We start from the raw sequence: 24,754 nt of genomic DNA on the forward strand, positions 1-24,754 counted from the left end.
GTTCCTGACACAGAATTCTTAAAACCCTTGTACTTTCCTGAGTGATAGTGGTACCAGAAACATCTTTTGGTATAATTTTTTTTTTTTCCCGACACAAGAGCTTTTAAGACTCTTGGAATATGCAGGAAAATGAGAGTCTTTTTGTATGTTCATAGCTTGAATGGTGGCTGGGGTCCCTAGATAGCTTCAGTCAGGGGGACTGGTCATCAGAGGAAATAGCCATGTGATTGAAGGGCTGGCAATTTCATCCCCTTCTCTCCCTTCCCATACCTGCCACTTCCCTTCCGGGGAGGGTCTGGAGACTGAGTTCCCTTGTCAGTTACCAATGGTTTAGTTCTTTACGCCAGTATAATGGAACCTGCATAAGGACCTTCAAAGTTTAGAGAGTTTTGGGGTTGCTGAGATCATCCATGTGCGTGGAAGGTGGTGTACCCCAACTCCACGGGGACAGCAGATTTCCAGACCTTGCCCTGTGTATGATTTTATCTGACTATTGATAACATCCCTTATAGAAAACTGAAAAATTTAAGTAAGGCGTTCCCCTGAGTTTTGTATGTCTTGAGAGCAAATGATCAAACATGAAGGAGAGGTTGTGGAATGTGTGATTTTTATAGTCAAGTGAGACAGATCTGTGAATAACCTGAATACCTGTTACTTGAGACTGGCAGCAGATCACAGCACAGTTTTGGGGGACTGAGCCCTGAACCTGTAGGATCTGTGCTAACTCTGGGTAGTTAATGCCAGGACTGTACTAAATTGTAGGACTCCAGGTTGGTATTCTGGAGAAATGCTTGGTATTTGGAAACCACACAACTGGTGTCAAAAGCGTTGTGCATTTAGGAACAGTTTTTCTTTCAGTTGTTCATGCTCAGACCCAAACAGTACATATACTCCAAGCAAAGATTTTTTTTCCCCAAGAAAGTTATATCTTATCCTACATTGGAAAATATTACAGAGCACTTCTTCAAAGTGGAAAAAAAAAAAACCTCTGAACTGATCTCAATCAATAACAGTTATGTATGTTTACACAGGTCACTAACATAATTAGTTATTTTTAATGGTAAAAGAATTATAATAAAGTTAGTAATTATTTCTAAAGATATAATCTCAAGATTACAAGATATTTGAGGTCATTGTAAACAAGCCTTTTAATGATGGTTTTATTGAACATGGTTATGTTTTGAAGACATTAGTTCTATATCTATGAAGAAAATATGAAAGTGAAATTACCATGATTCTATGGGAAATAACTAATTTTGGTCTGGATTCAAAATGGCTGCATCTCAACATTATAAGGTAAGATGCTCTGAAAAACTATTTTAGGCATGACTGAGAAATAGCTGGTGAAGACGTGAATGATCAAAAGACACACGAAGAAGAAGAAGAATGTTAGTTGCTAAAAGCTAAGCATGGGAAAAATATTTCTAAGTTAACATACTATGTAGAGTTTATGTGATTTGAAGTATGCATGTCAATCTAAATGAACAGATCATATGCTGTTAAGTAGAAGGTAGCTGTTTTATCAAGATTCCTCAGTTATTTTGATATTCATATTAGCCAAAAATTATGGGAATTTTCTTATTAAGAATAAAAAGATAATATTATTTATGAAAATTATGTTTGGGGAAAACACAGCTTTCAGTTTGTTGATTCAGGGGAAACTACAGTGATGGATATAGGATGCTGTAACATTGGCCTTTTGAGGGCTGTATTCAGACTGATTCACCATCTCTCAGAACCAGGAAGATTCCCCAGAAGGCCCTATATATGTAGTAGTCAGAGCCATAGCAGTTGTAAAGGCCAACTCATCCTATACACATCCCATCCTGCCATTGTCACCCATGCACAAGGACAAAGCAAGGTCATTTTTCCACATCACTCATGACTTTGCTGGTTTCAGAAACCCAAACCAAACTGAATAAACACAATAGATTTGATAGTTCATGTAACTAAGAAGTCGACTGGGGATATGATTGTTTCTTATCTGAACTTCTTCAGAGGCTCAGAAGAGGTGAGAAGGACTCTGCTTCCCTCTCGGCTTTTCTTTCCCGTCATGTGTGACTAATCCTCGGACAACCTCTTCCCTCTGGCTGACAAAAAAGGAAGCAGCTTCCAGACGTGAAATCTCTCAGCTCAAGTCCAGTGGGAACACAGCCCTGCCCCACCCAAGCTCAGATCCAACAGGAACACACTTCCACTCTGCCCAAGCCTTCCAGCACCACCTCCATGCATTGCTTTGGTTCTAGGTAGATCATGGTCACATTCCTAGCACTACACCATGGCGGGGGTAAACATCCAAAGAACATCCTGAGATAAGGAGGAAGAATGCTTGGTTCTGTACAGGGAAATGGAGGATCAGCAGTCTGAAAGATGAGTGGTTAGAGAAAATAAAGACAAGAGGTGTCCATTACATTCTAATGTTTTTCTGATTTTAACAGTGAATCATGTTAATTGTATATTATTCAAAAGGTCTAAAAAAAAGGAAATACATGTACCACTCATGTTCTCACCTCTGAATAGCATTTTATTTTGTGTCATCCTAATTTTTTTCTACTTGTGCAATTTCTATACAATGGCAATCAATAGTGTGAATCATAGTTGTAGATCCTGTATTTCCACTTACATTAAATTGATAAGAATTTTTCCAGAGTGCGAATAACCTTTGACAGACAACTTTAAACTCTTCATTACAAAGTACATTTTGTATAATCATCCTGATTCTCTCTAGTGTGGGTCCTCCCCCTTGTACTTAATCTCAGGTGTTGATCCCCATCTTCTTGTCCATCTCCCAGTCTCAATGCCAGGACACAGTTTTGTCACTGGATGTTACACTGGAACTGATCTTCAGGACTTATCCTTTCCTGGCACAGAAACTGTCTGTTGAAAGGGGGCTGGGATCCCTGGTCCAAGACCATGAGTCTTTTTTCTTCCCCAGCTTCTGCATGTGAAGTCAGTACAGTCACTCCTTTGAAAAGCTCATACTGAGCACCTACTAAGTGCCAGTCACTATTTGCCCTGCTGAGAATAGGATAGTGTGCAAAAAACTGTATTTTCACTATGGTCATAGTCTGGGGAGAAAGACGATCTTATTCAACAACACAGGCAAAATCACCACCACTGTGGTAAGTGCACTGATGGAGATGCACGTGGAGATGTGAGCAGTTCCAACAGGAGAATCTGATCTATTCGGCAATGATTTTTCTAAGGAAGAAACAATGGCATCGAGATCTAAAGGATGAGTGGGAAGTTCTAGTTTTAGTCTGATTTTTCTCCACTGTGTCCCAAAGATCTGACAAGAACATATAGAGGAGAGAAAGTTTATTTTAGGGCTCTCATTTTCAGAGGTCTCAATCCATAGAAGGCCAGCTCCATTCCTTGGAATTCAAGGTGAGGCAGAACTTAATGGTGGAAGAGTGTGGCAAGAAAAAATGGCTTAGGACATCACACCAGGAAGCAAGCAGAGAGCTCTACTCAAGAGGGACTCAATATGTATCTCAAAGGCATATCCCCAGTGACCTACCTCCTACAGTAGCACCCTACCTACCTACAATCACCATCCAAGTAATCCTATCAGGGGAGTAATGCACTGATTAGGTTAAAACTTTCATAACCCAATCATTTTACCTCTAAACTTTCTTGCATTGTCTCATACATGATCTTTTGGAGAATACCTCACATCTAAACCATAACACCCCTGATTCTGATACTTAAAATGGTACTCCTCAGACAGCTTCACCAACAAGGAGGTCAGGGAAGCCTTCCCCGAGGAAGTGATGTTTGAGCAAAACCCTAAGGAAATTAGGGAGAAAGTCATTCAGATATTTGACTGGAAATTCCCCAGAGATGAGAAGTGTGTGCAGAGGCCCTGAGGTGAGTGGGTGCCCTGTGTGGTTCAGGAAGGTCAGAAGACCTGTGGCTGGAGCCCTGAGCTGAACAGAGGAACACCTAGGAGGCAAGGTCATAGAGTGACCAAGAGTGGAGGGGCAGGTCATTACAGAACATTGTAGAGAAGTTGAATTTTGAGTAAGATGAGCTAGGGGTAGAACCATTGAAGAGTTTGGAGCAGAGTGACTCAATCTGACATATACTTTAGAAGGAGCAGTATGGCTGTGTTGAGAAGAGATTGGATAGACACAATGACTCTTGAAACATTTTTGTGTTTGTATTTTATAGAGGTGGAAGTAGAGGCTCAGAGAGTGTAACTTGACTGAAGTCATATAGTACACAGATCTGACTTAAACTTAGGTTTCACTGGTCTTAAATATATGCTCTTTTACCATGTTAGAAAAGTGTGTGTGTGTGTGTGTGTGTGTGTGTGTGTACATGTGTGTATGTTAGAAAAGTAGGATCATATAACACTATGAGAATATTTTTTTCCACATTTTCACTTGGGATGTCATGAAATGGCCTGACATTAAATATTTTTCCTAGTGTCATCTTTCAGGCCTACAGCTTAGTCCATTACATAGAAGTGCTGTCTTCAGATAACCCACCTCCTGTTGTCAATTTTGCTCACTGAATCCTTAAGAAAATACTTGCATTGGAAAGTCTTCCTTCCTTTTCAAGGAAAAGGCCAAATGTCCCAAGAAAAAATATGTACATGAATATATCTACATGAAAGTTTTTGTTGTCACATGAAAAAGAAACAATTTAAACTCTTTGACTGCATGGGCTTTTTTACTTTTAAACGACCTAAAACAATTTCTTTGAAAAATCACATTTCTATATTTTGTGAAATATACATGAACCTACACAAAACTCCTACTAATTAATCAGGTTTGGAGATGCAGCCAATATGTTCATGACCAAAGGCAATACCATGTGCAGAAGTTAAAATGCCTATATTTTCCTATTTTTTAAAAAAATATCATTGGGCAAATGTTCTTGCTTCACCCTCTGGAGCATTAGATCTTAATGGTTTGATAATGGTAAGTAAATGTGTGACATATAAATGTGCCAGTCCTTTTATGTTACAGAAGCTTAGAGTAGAATCTCCCCCTTCTCTTATCTATTACTTTGCCTAGTGAAGAATTCAACCTTTCTTCCAAGATTCCTCAAGTTTCCCTCTTATCCTTTACCATCACAAAAAGATGAGCTTGTTCCCTTTCTCCTTTTTCTTGGACACTGTCGCTGCTGTGGACATGAGAGCCCACACTGTAAAAGGACAAAACATCCTAAGTTTCTCATGGTTCAAGGCCAGCAGTTGAGCCTGTGCAAAGCTTCACAAGGTAGAACCAGAAACAAGAAATTATTCAATTAAACCTCTGTACTTCAGCACTGTAGCAACAAATAGGCTATTTCTGAAGCAGTTTTACCAGTCTCCAAAGGAGTATTCCCTCAGTACCAGTGATAGAGTTGTGCCAAAGTACCAATTTTCAAGAGTATTCAAGTGCAAAAATGATACTTTTCTATGTGCAAAAGAACTTGCTTTTGTTATTTTCTAAGATAGAAGGAAAGCTCTTTTCCCATTTTGGAAATCAATAAGGCTTTTTTTTTCCTTCCATTGCCATGGGTTATTATAGAAAAAACTACCCATGTTCCTGAGGAAAACTTTTGAAGACAACTATTGAAATGGAGCCAGCTCTGCTTTCCCTGTGGGCAGCTGGGAGGCTGGCTAGGGACTGTGTTTGACAGGATATGAAGAATATCCATTCAGATTGCTAAGACTCCGACATCCCAGCCATTATAAGATGTTTGCAGTATCATGAACCAATATTTTCTCGAATTCAGGATAAGTTCCCTTACCATTTCTCAGAGGACGTCACTAGCAGAACACATTTTGTGCATTCTTTATGGGTTCTTCAGCTAGAGCTTTTACAGTAATTCATGATTTAACTAAAGACACAGCCCATAACCAAGAAAGGCACTGCTAGCCACAGAGAAGAGATGGTGCCTCTCTGAGCAGCTGGTTCTAATGGTGGGCTTACAGGCAGGTATGTAGCCTGGAGCAGAGTGACCAGTAGACTCTGCTGGTGGCATAGGTATCCTGGAGTAGGTGGAGCTACTCAGGTGTGAGCTCCTCTCTTTATTAACTGTGTGATATTGCCTAGCAATTTTAATTTTCTTAGTTTGAGGCTTTCCATCTGCAAATGAGAAGAGAAGTACTTAGCAAGATTGTTATGAGGATTAAACAGGATAACACACTTAAAGTGCCTGGCATAAAGCATGATATGTAACAAGCATATAAATGGTGACAGCATGGTAGCATGCTCCTCTTCCCCTGCACAGGAAAACACGTCTGCTCTTAAAGGGGCAGTAGCTGGGCATGCATTCTCACTCTTTCTCTTTCCACTGACAGGACCATGAAAAACCATTTTCTTAGTGTCTATTTCATACTTCCTTACAGAGTAGGGGATTTAACCACTTGCAATTACTCCCAAATCATGGGAGATTATTTATAATAATATATAATATTAGAACAAAATTAAAATTACATGGTATTAATATATCAATTATTTACATTTTATATTAAAATATACATTGCATATTATATATAAATATATATGTATAGTTGCATTTCACATTATATTTAATGTGCTATATAGTATACTTAATTAAAAGTTATACATTAAATATATAATACACATTAAGTAGGACCTATACTAGTAGTATATTTTAACTCTGAATTCTATGGAGGATACCTGTATTTACAAGAGTGATAAAGGAAGAAGAGGGAATTAAAAGAAAAAAAAGAGGGAGGTCATACAATTTGGGAATTAAGGCAGTCTGTGGGCAAAGAAACCTGAGGAATCCTACAGGTGCAGAGCAGCTTGGGTACAGAGTTGTCCCTAATGTGTCATATTTTGTCACTGGATTTTTGACTGGATATTTCTTTACATTCAGTTGAAGTCTAAACCTTTTTTCACATCCTTTATTTGTAGAACCTAAATGTAGTCCTTTTACAAATATTATTGTTCATTTTATGTATAGATCCATTTCGCTTTTCCATTCTACTGGGCTCTTTTGGAATTTTAAATGTGTCACCAAATATCTGAGTGATACCTTCTGGTTTTATATCCACAACTAATTTGTCAAGAATTTGACTATCTCTATCCTTAGCAATTAAAAGACTCTTGCTATAGGGTTGAGGGGAAGTAGAGCTCTCTGAGAATTATCTTCTAACTGGTCATCCATTGGCATTGATCATAGTAACACTTCCTAGAAGAGTTTCTAGTGAGTCACCATAATGTGCACTTGAGGTCAAATTTAACTTAGGTATTTAACAATAATATCATGATCATATTATAAAATGCTTTGCTAAGATCTGGATATGATTCATCTGTGACATTTTCCAGCTGTTTCAATCTGCAATAATTTGTTCTAAGTGAACCCATGCTGGCTCCCAGTAGCCTTGCATTCTTTCATAAGTGTTTACAAATTGTGTCTTTTATAATTAATTTTCAGGTCCTGCCTGGGACTTACATCAAGCTCACCTGCCTACATTGAGAAATAGCTATAGTAGCCTTTCTCCCCCACCCCCACCCTTGCATCAAAAAAAAAACTTGTCTAGTTTCAGGTATAAATGCATCTTCTATTCCTTAAAGATTGACAAAAATGATTCAGCTATCCCCTTTACAAGTGATTTTTGCACTTTAGAAAACATGAGAAGACAGGAAGAATGGATATTTTGGAAGCATAAGCACTCTAGAACCTTCTCATCATTAGGGATTTTCTTTCTGCTGGGATGCTACTCAAATTACCCCCATCTGCCAGACTGATTCAATATCTCCAGAATGTTTCATATCCATAATCACCTTAAATGCTTTGCTGGGTTCATAGTCCCAGTGGAGTTCTGTTATCTCCAAGAGATAATCTCTGACTATCTCATTTTCTCCTTCCTCTAAATTACATGAGTATTTAAAAAAGCTATTATTATATTGAACTTTTAATTCTAGGTCAAAAAAGATATCTGCCTTTTTTTTTCTACATGGGAGGCTGTTTAAAAGTAAGAACTCATTCTTCCTTTTAATACTTATGTTACAAAAATAATGGGTATTGAGAAAGTTTTGTTGACTAAAAATAATAATGTCTTCCCTTCACTGTCACATAATTACACACCCAAAATTAGACTTCTGTTGACTTCTGACATCCAAATATCAGTTGCAAGACTGGAACTGGATAAAAACCATGATTTTCATAGTGGAAAGGGCACTTAATAAGGATCATCTTTTTAAAAATTAGTTTATATTGTACAGGATAGATACCCATCTTAGTCTTCATTCCAAATTTTTTTTTAAAAGTTACCCTTGTAACTGAGAAATCCAAAGACAGGGCTGGGGTTAACTGTGGTGGCTCATTCCAATGGCTCATGGGATGTCACCAAGAACTATGTTTCTCTCCTTCTTTTTACTCTCATTCTACAGTTTCAACTTCATTCTCAGATTCTGTGTTAGTATTTTAAACAGATGTTTATGTAACATATTTAAAAAGTTAGTGACAAAGTTAGTGACTAAAAGTATGCCTAAATGTGTTATCTTAGAGTTCTGGAGATCAGGAGTCAGCAAATAGGTCGTGCACTTGTAAGAACATGGTGCTCACTGGGCCAGTTCCTTCTGGGGGCCCCACAGGAGAGTCTGTTCTTGCCTGTTCCAACATTGGTAGGTTGCCTGCATCCCTTGGCTTGGGAACCCCCTCCAACATGGCATCACCTTGACCTCTGACTTCCTCATGATGTCCCTTCTTTAACTTGATTCTCTGCCTCCCTTCTCCATCTTATAAGAACCCTTGTGATTACAATGTATTCACCTAGATAATGTGAGATAATCTCCCTATCTAAAAATCCTTAATTTTATGCATAAATGCCTTTTGTCATGATATGTACCATATTCATAGATTCCAGGATTAAGATGTGGCTATTTTTGGTGGACCATTATTCTTCCACCATAGTCTTTCCCTTGGAAGATATACATCCATCTCACATGGAAATTATGTTCACCCTTTCCCAACATCCCAGAGCTTTAATTCATAGCAGCATCAATTCAAAGGTCTAAAGCTCATCTACCTATTATCAGCTGAATGCTCCTAAATCTCACCATCTAAATACAGCATGGGTGAGACTCTGGGTATAATCCATACTAGTGAGAAATTCATCTTTATTTGTGCACCTGCAAAATTAGAAAACAAATGATATAATTTCAAAATACAGTGGTGTGAAAGCATAGGAAGTCAGTTTCTATAAATTCCTGTTCAAAGGGATAAAATAGAAGAAAAAATGGTGTTATTGGTCCCAAGCAATTTTGAAATCCAGCCAGGCAAAACAGCATTATTTTTCAAGGTTTAGTAATAGTTCTAAGGTTTATAGCTCCATCTTCTTGGTTCTTTTCTACCCCTTTTTTTTTATTTTCCATGAAAGTTAGCACATTTTAGTAGTTGAGTGCTTTTATCAGTCTATTTCCTATCCATAGAATTTAGAAGTCCAAAAGCTTCATTTCATTTTGTCCTTTCTCTGCTAGACTAAACTGACAAATGTAAAACATTCCCAAGAACCTTGTTGATCTCCCATGTATATCTTAAGTATTCACTCCATTGAATAAGTGGCTCCTCTGTGGGCCTTTCCTGGATAATCTCTTTGGTATTCTAAAAATTAAAAAATAAATAAAATTAGTTACCCTTTAGTACTTCTGGTTCCAGATGAGACAACTAAGAGCATCCTTAGGATGAAGAGATTATTCTTGAGTCTCATGCCTAATTTACTCAAAGCTCCTGCCATGGGACTACATATTCTTACCTTTTAACCTTTCTGGTATATGAGCCGAAGAGACTGTCTCCTCTTGGCTTTCTCTCCAGGCCTACTTCCTGATCACAGATCTTCTCAATTCAATGTCTTTTGTCAACTGAATAGATTGAAACTTTCACAAATTATTAACCACTGGTTCTTTATGCATAATTGCCCTTCCCATGTTATATATTTCCCTTTTCATATTTTACTATAAACAGCAGAAAATAATCTGGACACATCTTCAACAATTTGGAAACTTCTCAGTGCATATCTGAGTTCATCACTTGCAAGTTTTGCTCCACACGAAACTGTTAGTCACAATAAAGCTTAATTTCCCGTCACTCTATAACCAAGGTGTCTCATCTCATTCCTCAATGGCAACACCTTTGGTGTTCCTATCTGTGCCAATAGTCAATTCAAAGCAATCTAGGCTTCTTCCTCTCATGTTTCTTAAAATTCTTCCAGTTTCTGCTTCTTGCCCATTTCCAATATTCCTTACACATTTTTAAGAATTTGTTATGGCAGTACCCTTATGTCACAGTACCAAAATCTGTACTGACTTCCCATTACTCCTGTAACAAACTACCAAAAATTTAGTGACTTCAAACACCACAAGTTTATGACCTTCTATTTAGGGATATCACATAGGTAGAATCAGTGTGACACAACCATGATCAAGGGATCAGCAGGACTATACCTCATGCAGGCTCAGGGAAGAATCGGATTTTGCCTTCTGCAGCTTTCAGAGGCTGCATCCCTGCATTTTTGGGCTCATGGTCCTATCTAGTAATGGAATCATTCTGTCCTGACCCCTGCTGTTGATGTCACATCTCCTTCTCTGTCTTTGACTTTCTGTCTCCTTCTTCTATTTTCTAAAGATACTCAGGGTTACATTGGGCCCACTGGGTAGTCAAGAATAATCTCTTCATCCTAAGGTCAATTTTATCACATCTGAAAATCCTTTTTTTTTTTTTTTCATGTAAGGTGACCTATTCACATGTTCTGAGGATTAGGATATTGACATTGTGGAGTTGGGAAGGATTATGGAGTGAGGACCCTGTCTACTACAAGTTCCTCAGAGGAACTAATTGAAAATGCCAAGATTTCTCCTAAATTAGCACTCTGACTGAAGCTCATGCTTTTCTACAGTCTGGGGGGAGGGTTTCTCCTAGCAGTGCTTCCTTGAGATTCCATGAGGTCTCAATCCTGTCAGCCCCAGCAAACATCTTCACTCTGATGGGCTGGTAGGCTCACCTCTAAATTTATCATCATAATCAGAAGGACAGGCTAAAGTGACTTGGGACCTACTTCTCAACTTTGTGGTTGAAAATGTGGAGGGGTAGTACTCTCACCACAAACTACCACCAAAACGAAGAAAAAGGTATTCAGAGCCAAAAAAGCAACCAACCAACCGGAAATCAAAATCAAACCAATGTCAACTAAAACACATCCTTCATCTCATGAATATAAATTAGCCAAAGACAATGGCTATATCATACCTAAATTCACATGTGCTACATGGACAGTACATAAATCAATTTTCTAACATAATAGCTATTTAAAAATAAATGAATGACTGGTAAATTATCACATTGCCCTGTTCACATAGTTTGACATTCAGTAAAATTCATAGCTTAACATGTACCATTGACTACATGTTATTACTTTTGCCAATAAATTCCTAAAATATCTTTTTGAAGGTATCCAAAGTCAGTTGACAATATTGGCAGAGCACAAATAGATAAATATCATTAATTTTCTGAGTTAAGGTAGAACAAGAAATATAGTTCCAAAGTGGGATCTCTAAAATGAATTACATACTTTTAATTTGGCTAATCTTAGGTTAATCTCAGGAAAACAAAACAAAACACTTTTCCTGATACCTCCCTCCACACCCACACAGAAACACATATAATTTAGGATATATGTGATTTGAATAAATGAAAGTATTGATGAATTTTTCTTCAGAACTCAAAACCATGTCTGAATCCCCTATGTTTTTCCACCATATTAAATCATCAAAGGGGGCTCTAAACTGTCTTGGGTTATAGAAAGACCATCAATTACACTAAACTATTTTCTGTGACTCCCATTCCTTTCCTCTTCCTAGCTTATATTTTGGTTTACTTTTTCCCTGATGAGAAAGCCAGGTGGGAAGTGGGTCTGACACCTCTGAGAGGAGGGATAAGGAAGTGCTGTGTCTCCCCAGAATAAACTCCTGAGATTTGAGTCAAAAATACCAAGGTTGTTTCCAAGAGAAGACTCCAAAATCAAGCTGAAGTCATCTGAGGTGGAGGAAGAGTTCTGGGTAGGAGCATAAAAGCAACGGTGGTCATTTACTCTCAGTTTTAGAATCACGTGAGCATCTAAGACAAAGAGTATTCAATGGATATTTTCTAGAAGATCATTGTCCAGTGGACTGGTGGTCTGCATTACTCTGGGTACATCACTTAAGGACCATAGTGAAGAGTAATTTGTTAGCAAGATTCATGGTATGAAGCTGAACAGGGTACCTTTAAAGAGATGTGAGTGACATGGGACACTTTTGGTTCCTATCTTCCCACTTTTTGAGGGCATCTTTTTTACTGATGTGGGAAAGAATGGACTTTATTGTTCTCTCAGGAAGACTGCAGTTCTTCTCACATCCTTACCCTCTTATCTAATGGTTCTTTACAGTTTCAGCAGGGGACAGGTTTGAACTCATTTTGCTCATCTGAGGAAAGCTAAACATTCCCAAACTCACCTCAGGGAGGTGAGTAAGGGCATGTGCCCAGAGCCAATCATTTTTCATAAAATTTCTGAATGTTCACAAACTCCTGGAAGGTTTTTAGCAAGGATCTCCTAGAAAGTTCAGTGGACTCAGTTAAAACACTTTGCACCTTCAGAGACCTCCATATACTCAGGTAATAGAAACTTGGGTGTTTTGAGAAATTTTGGGTCAACAGAGAGTATCATTGCACTCCAGAGAACCTAAGCTCCAGGCTGGGGATGTGACTCAGTGGTAGAGAGTTTGCCTGGCAAGCAGGAAGCTCTTAGTTCCATTCCTAGCACTGCAAAACAAACCAAAAGCAACAACAAAACAAGTATATATCCTTCTTCAGAAAGTTCTGGCTTAAAGGGTACATCTTATTTTTACTTTTCCATAGCAGGAAGAAATGGACAGGACTAAGGATTGGAAACACTCCTGTCCAGTTTTAATGTCATGGGAATTTTCCTGGTGGTAATTTGATCCTTATTGTTAATTCCCGCCCCCTCTCCTTTCTAAATAGATGTTTACATTTTATCCTCTGACCCCCTGGTGAATTTGAGAGAATGACAAGAAAGTGTGCAGAAGAGAGAAAAATGAATAATGTAACACAATGAGGAATGAGAAAAGTTCAGCTGAACATCTTAAAAAAAAAAAAACATTAACCAAAATGTTGCATCTCTTCATCATCCTTTCTGCCCAAATTAATTGGTTTCCAAGTTTGCCAGTTCAGCAAAAATATATGGCATGTGTGTTATCCAAGTTTCACCCTAGCATGTGTGAGGAGTGCAAAGATGAAAGACATACAACCTCTCTGCTCAAAGACACTGGAGATCTCCCAGTAGAGACAAGATATAAAAGTAACTCAAAACAATTTCCTGAAAGTTCTTTCCTGTTCACACCCTGCGCACTCTCTCTCTCTCTCTCTCTCTCTCTCTCTCTCTCTCTCTCTGTATGTGTGTGTGTATGCACACTTCACTCCATATCCAGGGACTGAAGAAGTGTCTTTGTTGTTCTCCCAGAACACTTCCTTATTACATAGACCATCGTGTGTTTATCATGATAATTTATAATTATCCATTTATGCTTCTCTCTCAACTGATTAAAAAACCCCTGGAGGACAGTGAGTGAATCTCACTAAATCTCCTGTCCATGTTTCCTAGGAGCCATCAGTACACGTGGAACATAGGAAACATGGTTAGTGCTTTTAAACGTGTTGAATCACATCTGGAAAAGAATGAAGACAGGTGAAATAAGATCTTTTACACAAAGAGGACACTAACTATTATGTCAGGAAACAGTGGTCTGGGATTTGGTCATTGTATTTCTGGATCTCAGTTTCCCACTAGTTTTAGAAGAGAGTTGCATTGGGTGACTTTTTATTTTCTTCACCAAATGAAAACCTCTCTTTTAAGTAATGCTGAGGGCAAGGAAGGACGTAAACACCCCGGCCACTCGCCCTAGCTTAAACACCCACCTAGGTTTCACAGTCATATAAAAATAATTTCCTGAATGTGGAGTGTCAGAAATGATTGCTGCAAAACACGCTCACGGTGTTGGCTGGTTTCATTGACAAAAGTGACTTCCCACGCCTGGCCCGCAGAGGGCATCCCTGCGCATTGATATGTAGACCAGGCGAATGCAGCTGCTGGAAGCCTCCTCCGTCCGCTCTTTTTTTTTCCCTAAGCCTTCGTCTCTCTGCCCCCAACCCCCCTTCGCGTGGAATCTTTGCCTGATCCAGTTCGTTTCCCTCCGGTCTCCACATTTTCCCTTCCAGCCCTTCACTTCTCCGGATCAATGGATAGTACGGTTCCAACTCCCAGCTCACACACCGCTGGCGGACACCCCAGTAACAAGTGAGAGCGCTCCACCCCGCAGCCCCCCGCCTCTCCTCCCTTGGTCCCCTAGCTCTTGGAAGCAAAACGAACAGCATCACCAGCTCTCGCGCGGATTTTCCTCTTCAACTTGACCCAACCGACGACATGGAACCAGCCTCAACCTTTTAATGCCCAGTCCAGTCACAGGATTGTTTGCCCACTCCTCTGGGTCCCTCCTGGATATTCTGTTTATTGATGACTTGCAAGCCCCGCCGAAAGCTATCTTCCCTTCTCTTGCTCCCTCCCTCTCCTTGAGTTACTTTACCCGGGCTCGGAATCTCTTGGACCGAGTGGAACTTTTTGCTGCCTCTTTTTGCTGCTGATTCCCTCAGTGGACAAGGAAAAAGGCTTCGGAGGCAGAAGAGGCACAGGGGAGGTGGAGAAAGAGGTGGAGGAAGAGGACGAGGAGGAGGAGGAGGAGGAGGAGGAAGCCGAAGGGGCTCGGCGCGTGTGTGTGCATGTGTACATGCGTGTGTGAGTGCATGTGTGTGAGTGCCGCCGCTGCCCAGGACCCCCGGCCCCGAAGGTGTTGGCTGAAATATGGAGAATAGTCTTGGATGTGTTTGGGTACCCAAGCTGGCTTTTGTACTCTTCGGAGCTTCCCTGCTCAGCGCGCATCTTCAAGTCACCGGTAAGAGGTTCTTTCCTTTCTTCTCGTCGCTCGCCCACCCTCTTACCCCTTTTCCTTTCTCATTTCATTTGGCGAGAGTGGAATTAGGGTGGAGGTAAAATAAAAAGATATTCGGCGCTCCCTCTGTTCCCCATTTCCGCGCAGATGATAAAAGACAGAAGACTTTCCCCCCTCCTTGGGGGCGGAGGATGTTGGCGGCGGGGGCGAGGGGCGCCTCTTCGCTCTTTAAAAAAATCTAGTGCTTCTCTCATCTTTGCTTTTGCAAATACTTGGCTTGGTTTGGAGAGCGGTCTGACTGGGACAGGTGATGGGGATGTCGTTGAAAGGAACTGTGTTGGATCCTTAAAGCCTTAGAAACCTGCGAAGGGGAAGGCGAATTGGAGAGCCAGAAGCAGCGGAGGAGGAGGACATTGAGGGGTCTTTGAGGAAGTCTGTGCGGGATGTAGCTGGTGGGGTTGACTCGTTTGTATGTGAATACATGCGTCTCCTGGTTTGGATTTTTGGACTTGCTGATTGAAAATCTGAAAAGGGACAGCTAATATGTTTGGGTTATTTCGGAGGAGGGGGGACCTTGGTACCCAAGGAAGCGCAGAGTTGTCAGGAAGGAGGGAGGTACGTTTTAGGTTTTTTTTTTAAATTTTAATTTTATTTTTAATGGTGAATGCAGTTCGCCAGCTAAGTCTCCAGATATCTCCAGGATACCTCCAAAACTCCGTATGATTAATATTCTGGGGAGCCAGCCCCTGGCCCTGGTACTTGGCAAACGCAGTTTCTAATTGAAAATGGCAAAACTGTTTGGCGACTGGATTTGAGCTAAAGCCGCAGAAAGAGGGATCCGAAGGCTGCTCCAGGCTGCTGCAGTCTTCGAATACAGACCTGGGGCCAAAAGAATTAAAAAAGCAAAGTGACACATTATAAGGTTCACACGTTTTGCGGAACTTCACCACAAGTAGATGGGCGCTAGGGTACTGGGGGCAGGCCTAGTGGGGAGGAGAGCCGCCAGCTGAACATTCAAATCCCTTAGGAAACGACCTTTTCCCATATCCATAAGAAAAGAATGTGCAAGAAGGGACCAGGCTTTGGGTAGGAGCGCCCCAACCTGAGCCTTGAAAATTAACAGGGAAAAGGATCAAATCTGGACTGCCAAGTCCCCAGCCTCCCTGGAGTCCTAAGCTCCGTCTTTCTTGTCCCCGCTATGTGCTGCGTGGCCAAGGGTTGCGAACTGGAGCACAGAATGCGCCTCTTCACGGTCGCTAGGGATTGAGGCAGTCAAACGCCCAGCCAGCCCGAAGCTTCCCAAAGCCTGGCGCGGCCACACGCGGGCAGGAATCCGTGTGCGTGCACGCGCACTCCATCCTCACCCTCGTTTGGCCAGAAAGAGCAAGCGTGAGTGTGTGTGTGTGTGTGTGTGTGTGTGTGTGTGTGTATGCGCACGCGCCTGTGGTGCGCGGGTACCCGCAGCAGCGCGCTCTTATGCCCACGATCCCTCCTCCCCCTCGGGCTGGTTCCCTCCTCCCGGGCTTCTCTCTCCCAGAGCTTTGTCCTCTGCAATTATTCCTAAGGAAGGTGGGCCAGGGAGCCCATCCTCACTGTAGTAAATAGGTGTCTTTAAAAATTATCCTCCTCGCGACCCGCAGACGCTGCGGCGAAGCTTAGAACTCTGCCTCTGTACAGAAAATGGACTTGTGCTCTTTCTGGCAGGTTGGGAGGCCGGGACAACAGAGGGGAAGTTCAGAGGGGGCATCCCTTGCTAGGTAGGAAGTCTGCAGAACCAAAGGGGACTGAAGGTCTGAAATGCCCTGGCTGAATGTATTGCATTGGTCAAGGTGTACAAAAATGGACAATGTCCATTACATGACAGTATTTTAAAGCCATTTCCCAAGTGACTTTGGTCTGGCAAAGGTTGGAGATAGATGAATGGTAATGGATTTAATATATGTTTTATTAATCTCTAAATTAATTGAATATCCCCCTCCCACTTAAGTTGCTTGTCTAGAGACTTGTCATCATTTATTACTACTTTATTTTTCTTTTTAAAAGTTTATCTTCTTAGATTAATTTGTGCTTGAAAAGCAGATGAAAATATACACATACAAGGGATATGCCCAGGGATAAGCTTGTCCATCTTTATCTTTAAACTTCTCTATGCTTCTAAATACATTTCTGTTATAATTGCAAATGAATTGTGGTGGCCTTTGCCCAGATCCCAGGACACAGGGTAGTGCACATTAGAGATATGGCTATGTCAAATCACTCTGGTCATCTTTGCTCATTAATCTGAGTGTCACCTTTTTCTTAGTAGCAAAATCCACTCTTTGGGAACATGGTAGGAATTGGTGATAAAGAAAGCATAGTTCACTCTAAGGAAGGACCAGTAGGAGGTGCCCTTAAAAAGGCCAAGCCTCCAGTTTACCAGTAGTGTAATTCCCATTCAGCAGAGTGTTTAAAAGACTTTGTTGATTGGTAACAAAGGATTACAGAGACTTGCACAAAGCATGGGACCCTTTCCACTTTCTAGGTAAAGTCTGAAGCTGCTGTGGATTTGTGCAAGATTATTATGGCACAACTGAGGGCATCCCTGAACACTGTCAGCATAAGGTGAGAACTTGATGCTGAGGTAGGAGGACCATGGCTTTTAGCAGGCTCTTGTAAAATGCCATCTTCTATGTTTGGCATGAGTCCCAGGCAGAGGCATCAAGTAGAGTCTCAGAATCTCAGGTAAGATGGGAATTGTAGATGATAGATGTTAATGAATAAAATAGGAGGTATACCCATCAATTAATTAATTCTTCAAGTATGTTTGTATTATATTCTATTGAAATAGTTTGTAAGTTTATGTAGTCTGGACTTGATGAAGTAAGGCTTGCTGCTTGCCCCCATGTACCACCTTTTTACCCACCCAACCAAATCAAGTCACTTCCTCCATTTGGGTGTGCTGTTAAGTGGAGGGAGCATGGCAGGACCCCAGTGCCCCTGGGCAGGCCAGCAGTCCACTCCTCTGTTGAGTGCTGCAGTATAAATCACCAGTGACCTGTCACAGTATCCATTTCCCACACAGCAGCAGCTGCCCTCTGAGTTATGAAGCATGTGAAACGGCCACCACATGTGTTATGTGTGAATATATTAGGCTTAGTGCATTTGCTTTAATGCTCTTAAAAGCTGGGCTGGCTTGAACTGCTGATAGGCATTTTTTTTTTTTTTCCAGGGAGAGATTTATAACTTCTCAGTGTGTCTGACTTACATTTATTCCCTGGCAAATTAACCTCTCAGCAAACTTCCTTGTTTCCATTGAGAAGAAAGAGCTTCAGTTCTAAATTCCTGAATGGACCTCTGCTGAAACTTCTTCCTAAAGTACATTTCTTTGCAGGCTGCAGTATGGTTTTCCAGGCCAGCAGGACATTTGACAAGAGTTTGGGGGGCATGATTTTTCTTTTTCCTTTTTTTTTCTTTTATGGAGGGGGATGTTTTTACTTATTTCTGGAGAGGGAAGAGATGATACTGCGCCTTCTAAGGGAATCCCAGCACTCCATTTGTTTGTTGAGCATTTTTTATGAGAGAAGTGCTTTTGCTTCCTGGCTTGTATCTCCTGTTGCATGGATCCAAGGGTCTGGGATTCTTCAAATGCAAGAGTGGTTTGCTCCTGGGATGTTTCCAGGTGCACCAAGTCAGGTCATCTAATCTAGTATGACCACTGTCCTTTGGAAACAAGCCCTGAGTTAAATCTCGACTTCCTGGCCAAAACAATTTTAAGTTTCACCTCATGCTGCCTGTTTGAAGGCAGTGCTGAAGTTTCCAAACTGATGATCTCTTTCTGTGACAGAATGTGCCCTAAGATTACACTTAGCAAATATTCTTACTATATTTTTTTGGAGAATTTACCATTCTAAACTTCTTCCTCATGCTTTTTTCCAGTCAGTATAATGATAAGAAAAGAAAGCAGTTGTTTGGAGCAATGTCTTAAACTAAAACCAAAACACATATACACAAAGAAGTGATGATTTCTACCCCCCAAGCTTTCTCCTATAAATGTTTAATTTTGGGGTTAATCGTGGTAGCCCTCACTGTGTAAAGACAGTTTTTATTGCATTAGTGACTGAGTTCTTGCCTGGCTAGAGCTCTCTCCAGTTTTCATAGTTCTGGCCCACAGTGTTGTCAGAGACTCACATCAAACTAGAATCACATTGCTCTCTTTGGATATTTGTTACACAACTACCAGCTCTAATTATAAATTTTTGATGGATTAATCTATCTCTGATGATAATCTCTTAGATGAACCATATGCATAAATTTCACATGAATTTCAGGAAACCTTAGCATTGCTTGAGTAAAAAGAATAATGAGTAAAACCCGCTGAGGATTGCTTGATTAATTAACTAAAAAGATAAAAAGTCACTTGGTTCTGGAAAAATACTGTAATCCCTAAAGTGGAAGGGTAAGTACTGTGCACATTTACAATTCATAGAATGTAAACGGCATCTTCTTTTTCGTCTTCTCTCTCTCCTTGTTCCATTACAATGCTGCAGAAAAGGATTTAAGAGTTTTGAGTTGTCACAATAGTTACACCTTAATGAATCCTAGCTTGGGATCTCAGTAACTGGATGAAATATCGACACAATGCCCAGTGAAACGTGCAGCCATCTCCTGTGGCTGCTTCTTCTCCATGCCTGCCCCTGAAGGACCATAGCTCCTCTCTAAGCTATACAGCATCAGTACTGCCCCATAGGAGGCAGCCCAGGGAAGTCCTTCACACTGGGCACTATGTTTAACATGCTGTGGAACATTTTGCAAGGTAATAGGATTTTGCTGTGAAAACAAAGTTTTAAATTTTTATGATGTCCCCCCCAACCCCCAGCAGAGAGTTAAGCTACACTCTGAAAACAGCTAAGTCATACTGTTACCATAGTAGACTCAAACTTGTGGCCTTTCAGTGAGAATTATTGCAGTTCTAGAGCTCACCCATTTTAAGTAGAGACCGAAGTGAGTGCTATAGGATATTAGTTTAGCTAAGGGAGGTTATTTGTTCACAAAGGTGTTACCCGGTTGGAATAACAGAACTTTAATTTTCTTCAAAGTTACTTTTTTTTTTTCCCCAGAAATCAGAGTATTTCTTAATGTCACCATAATTTTCATGGCATGGCATTTCCCTATGTATTTTAGATATATTCCTTCAAACAAGATCTCAGGTAAAGTGAAATTTAACTTGTCAATAAGAAAGGATAAGCAACTTAGATTTTCCCTGCAGGCCAATAAAAAAATATGCAAGATAAAATGACATGTTATATATGCCAAGTGGGTAATAGCAAAAAATAAAATGCAAATTATTATGCACCTTTATAATTGCAGCACTCAGGTAAATTGCAGCACAATTTAGTATCACACTTTTGCTTCTCCCACACGAGAGTGTTGATTCCTTATCTTATATTTTTCAGGTTCCGCACTGTGCAAACGTGAATAAATACAGGTTGGCTGATTGATGATCAAAATTATTATAGTGCTCTGAAGTTCTTTGACAAATTTTAGCCTGAGGTTTTAAAAGCAAACCCCTTTAACTCGACTGTTAAGTAAAAATGTTTTCCTTGATAGTTTAGAAATGCCTAAACTATGTCCAATGGTATGGCCTAGAAATACCTAATAATGCATATGATTGAATAGGCCTTTCTTTTCATTATTAATGGTAATTTGCCAATAGTCATACCAGCAGATATTGCTTTTTATGAATAGTTCCAAACAACCATATTACTCACAACTCTCATTTCTTGAGGGAAAGTCTAACCAGGAAACACACAAATCATTCTGTATTTATTGATCGTATTTTTCAAGTCTATAGCTAGGGCATGACTTGAGTGGGAGAGTTTCTCTTTTCTGCTAAGTTCCCAGAGCCCAGTGCCTATAAACTACTTCTTAGTTTTGTTATGTGCTTTAGCTTAATTTATCAAATCCAAATTCTGTGACTTCTTTCTTGCTTGGTCATTTCACATCCTCCATGTCGGAAGACCTCCTCCAAGACCACTCACAATGATTCTTGTGACAGAACTGAACAGTGATGTTGCAACCTGGAGATTTCTTCCTTGTCCTTTACTCATCCTTTCAATATTGGTTCTTGCCAGAGGGCTACTCTTAAGAGTATCTAGGACAAAAATGTTCCGCTGAATTAATTGAATCTTTATCATGTGATCTAATGAAAATACCAACTTAGTGAATTGTGACCTAATAAGAGGTCTTATCAATATAACTTTATTCTGACTATCTAAAATGTTCTTAAAACCACATTTACATTTTTATAAGAGAATAAGGGAGTTAAGCAGATAATATAAATATTATTAACTCAAGCCATTGGTCTTAGTAACTGAATTTCTGGTGAAGCCCCAATATTTTTAGATTTCACAAATTTCTCCATTGTCTTTTAGAAATATTTCTCCACTCAACTGTCTTTTAAGAAGTATGTAGAATATGATTTAAACCCATTCTTCATAGACCCATTGTGTCACTATAACTCATTTATTATATGATGTGATATTATCAGGATGATTTCTGAAAGTACTACATCATTTAGATGTTTATTTTTTCCATGAAATGACCATGACTGCTAATTTTGTTTTATTAAGAATTTTATTTTGGATTCATAAAATACATTTTATGATACATTTATCTACTTCCTTATGTCCAGCTAAGACTTCTCCCAAATATTGTTGGTTTTTTTTCTGTTTTTTTTTTTCTGAGATTGTTGTTGTTGTTGTTTCTGTTGTTGTTTCTGTTTTAATTTTGACTAAGAAATTGGAGACAAAGTTTTGTTGAGATTGGATCTAAAGTAAGATTGGGTCTAAATCTGGACCTGAGTCACTTAATAGAGTCACTTGATAGAGATATTTCATTTTAACAAATGGGTTTGTAGCATTTCTGAAATTTGATATTAATTTGCACACCATTTGTTCTTTATGCAGCAAAAATTTTTTTTTATTAAATGAGGGTATGGACTAGATCAATTCTAGTTATATTACTGGTTTCAACTTTATATGATTTCTTTAAATTATGGACTTTACATACACATAATATATGTAAAAAATCATAACAAAAATAAAGCAACAATTACCTGAGTCCATTAGTAGTTTTCTGATCTCTGTGATAATGAATAACTGTCTGCTGTAGAGTTTCTCCGCAAATTCTTGCATCTTCAGTATGCTATTTTGCTTTGCCTGTACTTGGTTGTGATAAAAGAGATATAATGACCTGCATTTTGCCTAAGCATTAAGCATTTGAGATTCATCTATATGGATATGTATGACTGCATTTCAACCACTCTGTTGTATGATATTCCTTGGTAATAATTAACCACAATTTTATCCATTTTCCTGTTGATAAACTTTGGGAACTCAAAATTTTGCTATTGTCAGTTATGCTGCTTAGAACATTCTTATACATGTTCCCAGGTAAAACTTTGCCATCATATTTAAGGTGCATACCTAGAGGTAGACTTGCTTAGTCACGGCAAAGACATCTTTAGTTTTAGAAGGCAATGACATATCACATCTATTAAAACCCCCACCAGGAACATATGAAAGTCCCCTTTGCTTCTTGTCTCCATGAACACTTGGTATTTTCATTTGCTTAATTTGCCTTCATCTGGTGGATGTGAATTAACATCTCATTATGGGTTTAATTTGCATTTCCCTGATTGCTAATAAAATTGAACATTTTTTCCCATAAATTTGTTGGCCATTTGTGATTTCAGCAAGATAATTCTGTCATTCTGTTTCTTCAATTGAACATCCGTTTGCTTTTACATGGGAATACTATTGGTGGTTATTTTGTTTTTCCTACTGAGCAACCTTTTGCCTTCAGGCACAGATGTCCTCAGTAGTCTTAACTTGTAGCAAGTTGTCGCCTAAATGCTGTATCATGTTCACTTTAGCCCAGGCTTTACTCCAACATCTTCCCAAAGTACTCTGATTTTGGTCTAGAAACAAGATCCTTAGCCACTGTAAGACTGATGATTGATTATACAGAGCAACCCCTACCTTGTCAGTATTCTGACTTATCCTGTTTCTTTGTCCATGTAGAGCCTCACTCTTAGTGAAACAGATGCTGGGGTGCCAGGCTTAATTGGAGGCACGTTATGAATCCCTTGAATATAATGAAACCAAAGAATGACTGAGTCATGATAAACACCAAACCTGAGTTAAAAGCCCTACTCTCACCATTTGATCTTGGGTGTGTTTCTAACACAGCAAAATGCATAGACCCAAGATGGTTGTTGGATTGATGCATATCTGACTGTGAGGATCAGCGGGACCTCTTTGCTTGCACATGTGCACCCTCCTCTCCAGTTTTCGTTTGGGTTCATTATCATTTCACCTACTCCCATGAGGCAGGTTAATGAAGGTCCCTGGATGAAATAAAGCCTTGGATGAGCTTGGAGTGGGCTCTCTAGTGGGTTGCCTTCTGTGCCCACTCATTAGAGATGTGAGTCAAGGCTGTGACATCTAAGCCAACCCCCGGCACTCAGTCCTCAATCCATTGTTCCCACATCTTTCCTCAGCCTCGTGGGATCCCAGAAGAATATAAATTAGAGAGAAAATCTGCAAAGCTTTCCCTTTCATGTTTAATGTCTGGGCAGAGCTGTTCCCTGCAGGACAATTTCTAGTTATTTTCTCTTGCTGATTTGAGACATCTCCGGGGATTGTTTCTTAACTTTCCCTTGGGAAACTTTTCAGCACCGAATCAGTTTTTGTTGTTAAAAATTTATTTCACAGTTCATCTTAGATAGTCCTGTTCTAAATATTCTTCCCTGCAATCCTGTGTCTGGCTCCTGGTTTCTTTTCCTTCTTTTTAGTGACTCTGTCTCTTCTGTGCTGACGCGTTGAATAATTCTAGCTATCAATCATGCTTGCCTTCCTCCTCAGTCTTCCCTTAGCCAGACTATAAATATTTAGTTCATTTAATCCTTCCTCATACCCCTCCAGAAGCTTAATCATGTTTACTTTTCTTACCTGAACTCCCTCTAGTTTGTTTATATCTTTCTGGTAATCAAGGACCCCAAATTTAATGTGCTCTTCTAAGTAAGAACTCTCAAGTCGTGCATTATAAAATACAGATTCAGCATGGTCCATAATTTGTGATATAGCCAGCTGTACACATTTTGTTTCCCCAAACTCGTGTTCTCATTTTCCAGGTAGGACTATCGATACCTTATATAATCATTGAGGTATTATAAGGAACAAATAAGATCAAGTATTCGAGTCAAGGTATTAGTTACAGAGCATTTGCCCAGTGATACGAGAAAAGCAATGGAAAGTTTCAATGTATTTCTGCCCTCCAAGGGCTCATCTTCAAGCGGAGGTGACAAGCACACACACAGCTAAGTGGGATACAAGGCTGAACAAAGTGCTCATTAAGAAAAGAATACCAACAAAGTGGGACAGACTGCAAGATATCAACTACAATGTTTATGCATTATATCATTAATATATTAATATTAGCCAGATGGTCTGAGGGAGATAATTCTCTCATCCCTGTATCCTTAGATTGATGGAATTAAAAAAAAGCAAGTGGGTGTAAAGAGCTGTCAATCATGTTGAAATCAAGCTATAGGTATAGTAATAATGAAGAAACTGTGGACATCATAGTTTTTTTTTTCTCTGCAGATCCAACTGTGGGTTGTTATAAATACACCCCTTCCCTTCCATGACCCTTTCCCCTCTACTCATTGAGTGTGTCAGCAACAGTATTAAGGTGGTGGCAGAGCTCATCCCAGTGAGATAAACATGCTAATTAAGTAAACGTAT

General features: G+C 39.7%; 1 protein-coding gene across 1 annotated transcript in view; it reads left to right on the forward strand.

The window, feature by feature from the left end:
* Positions 1 to 14,881: 14,881 nt before the first annotated feature.
* The window catches only part of DCC (DCC netrin 1 receptor), a gene marked incomplete at both ends in the record, with an annotated part of 1,098,829 nt that continues 1,088,956 nt past the window's right edge, over positions 14,882 to 24,754 (forward strand). The window contains one exon of the mRNA XM_081263478.1: positions 14,882 to 14,972. Within this exon, the coding sequence (XP_081119604.1) occupies positions 14,882 to 14,972 (91 nt within the window). The remainder of the gene's footprint in view (positions 14,973 to 24,754) is intronic.

Source organism: Spermophilus citellus (genome assembly GCF_964194105.1).
Source record: "Spermophilus citellus genome assembly, chromosome: 12".
NCBI lineage: Eukaryota > Metazoa > Chordata > Mammalia > Rodentia > Sciuridae > Spermophilus > Spermophilus citellus.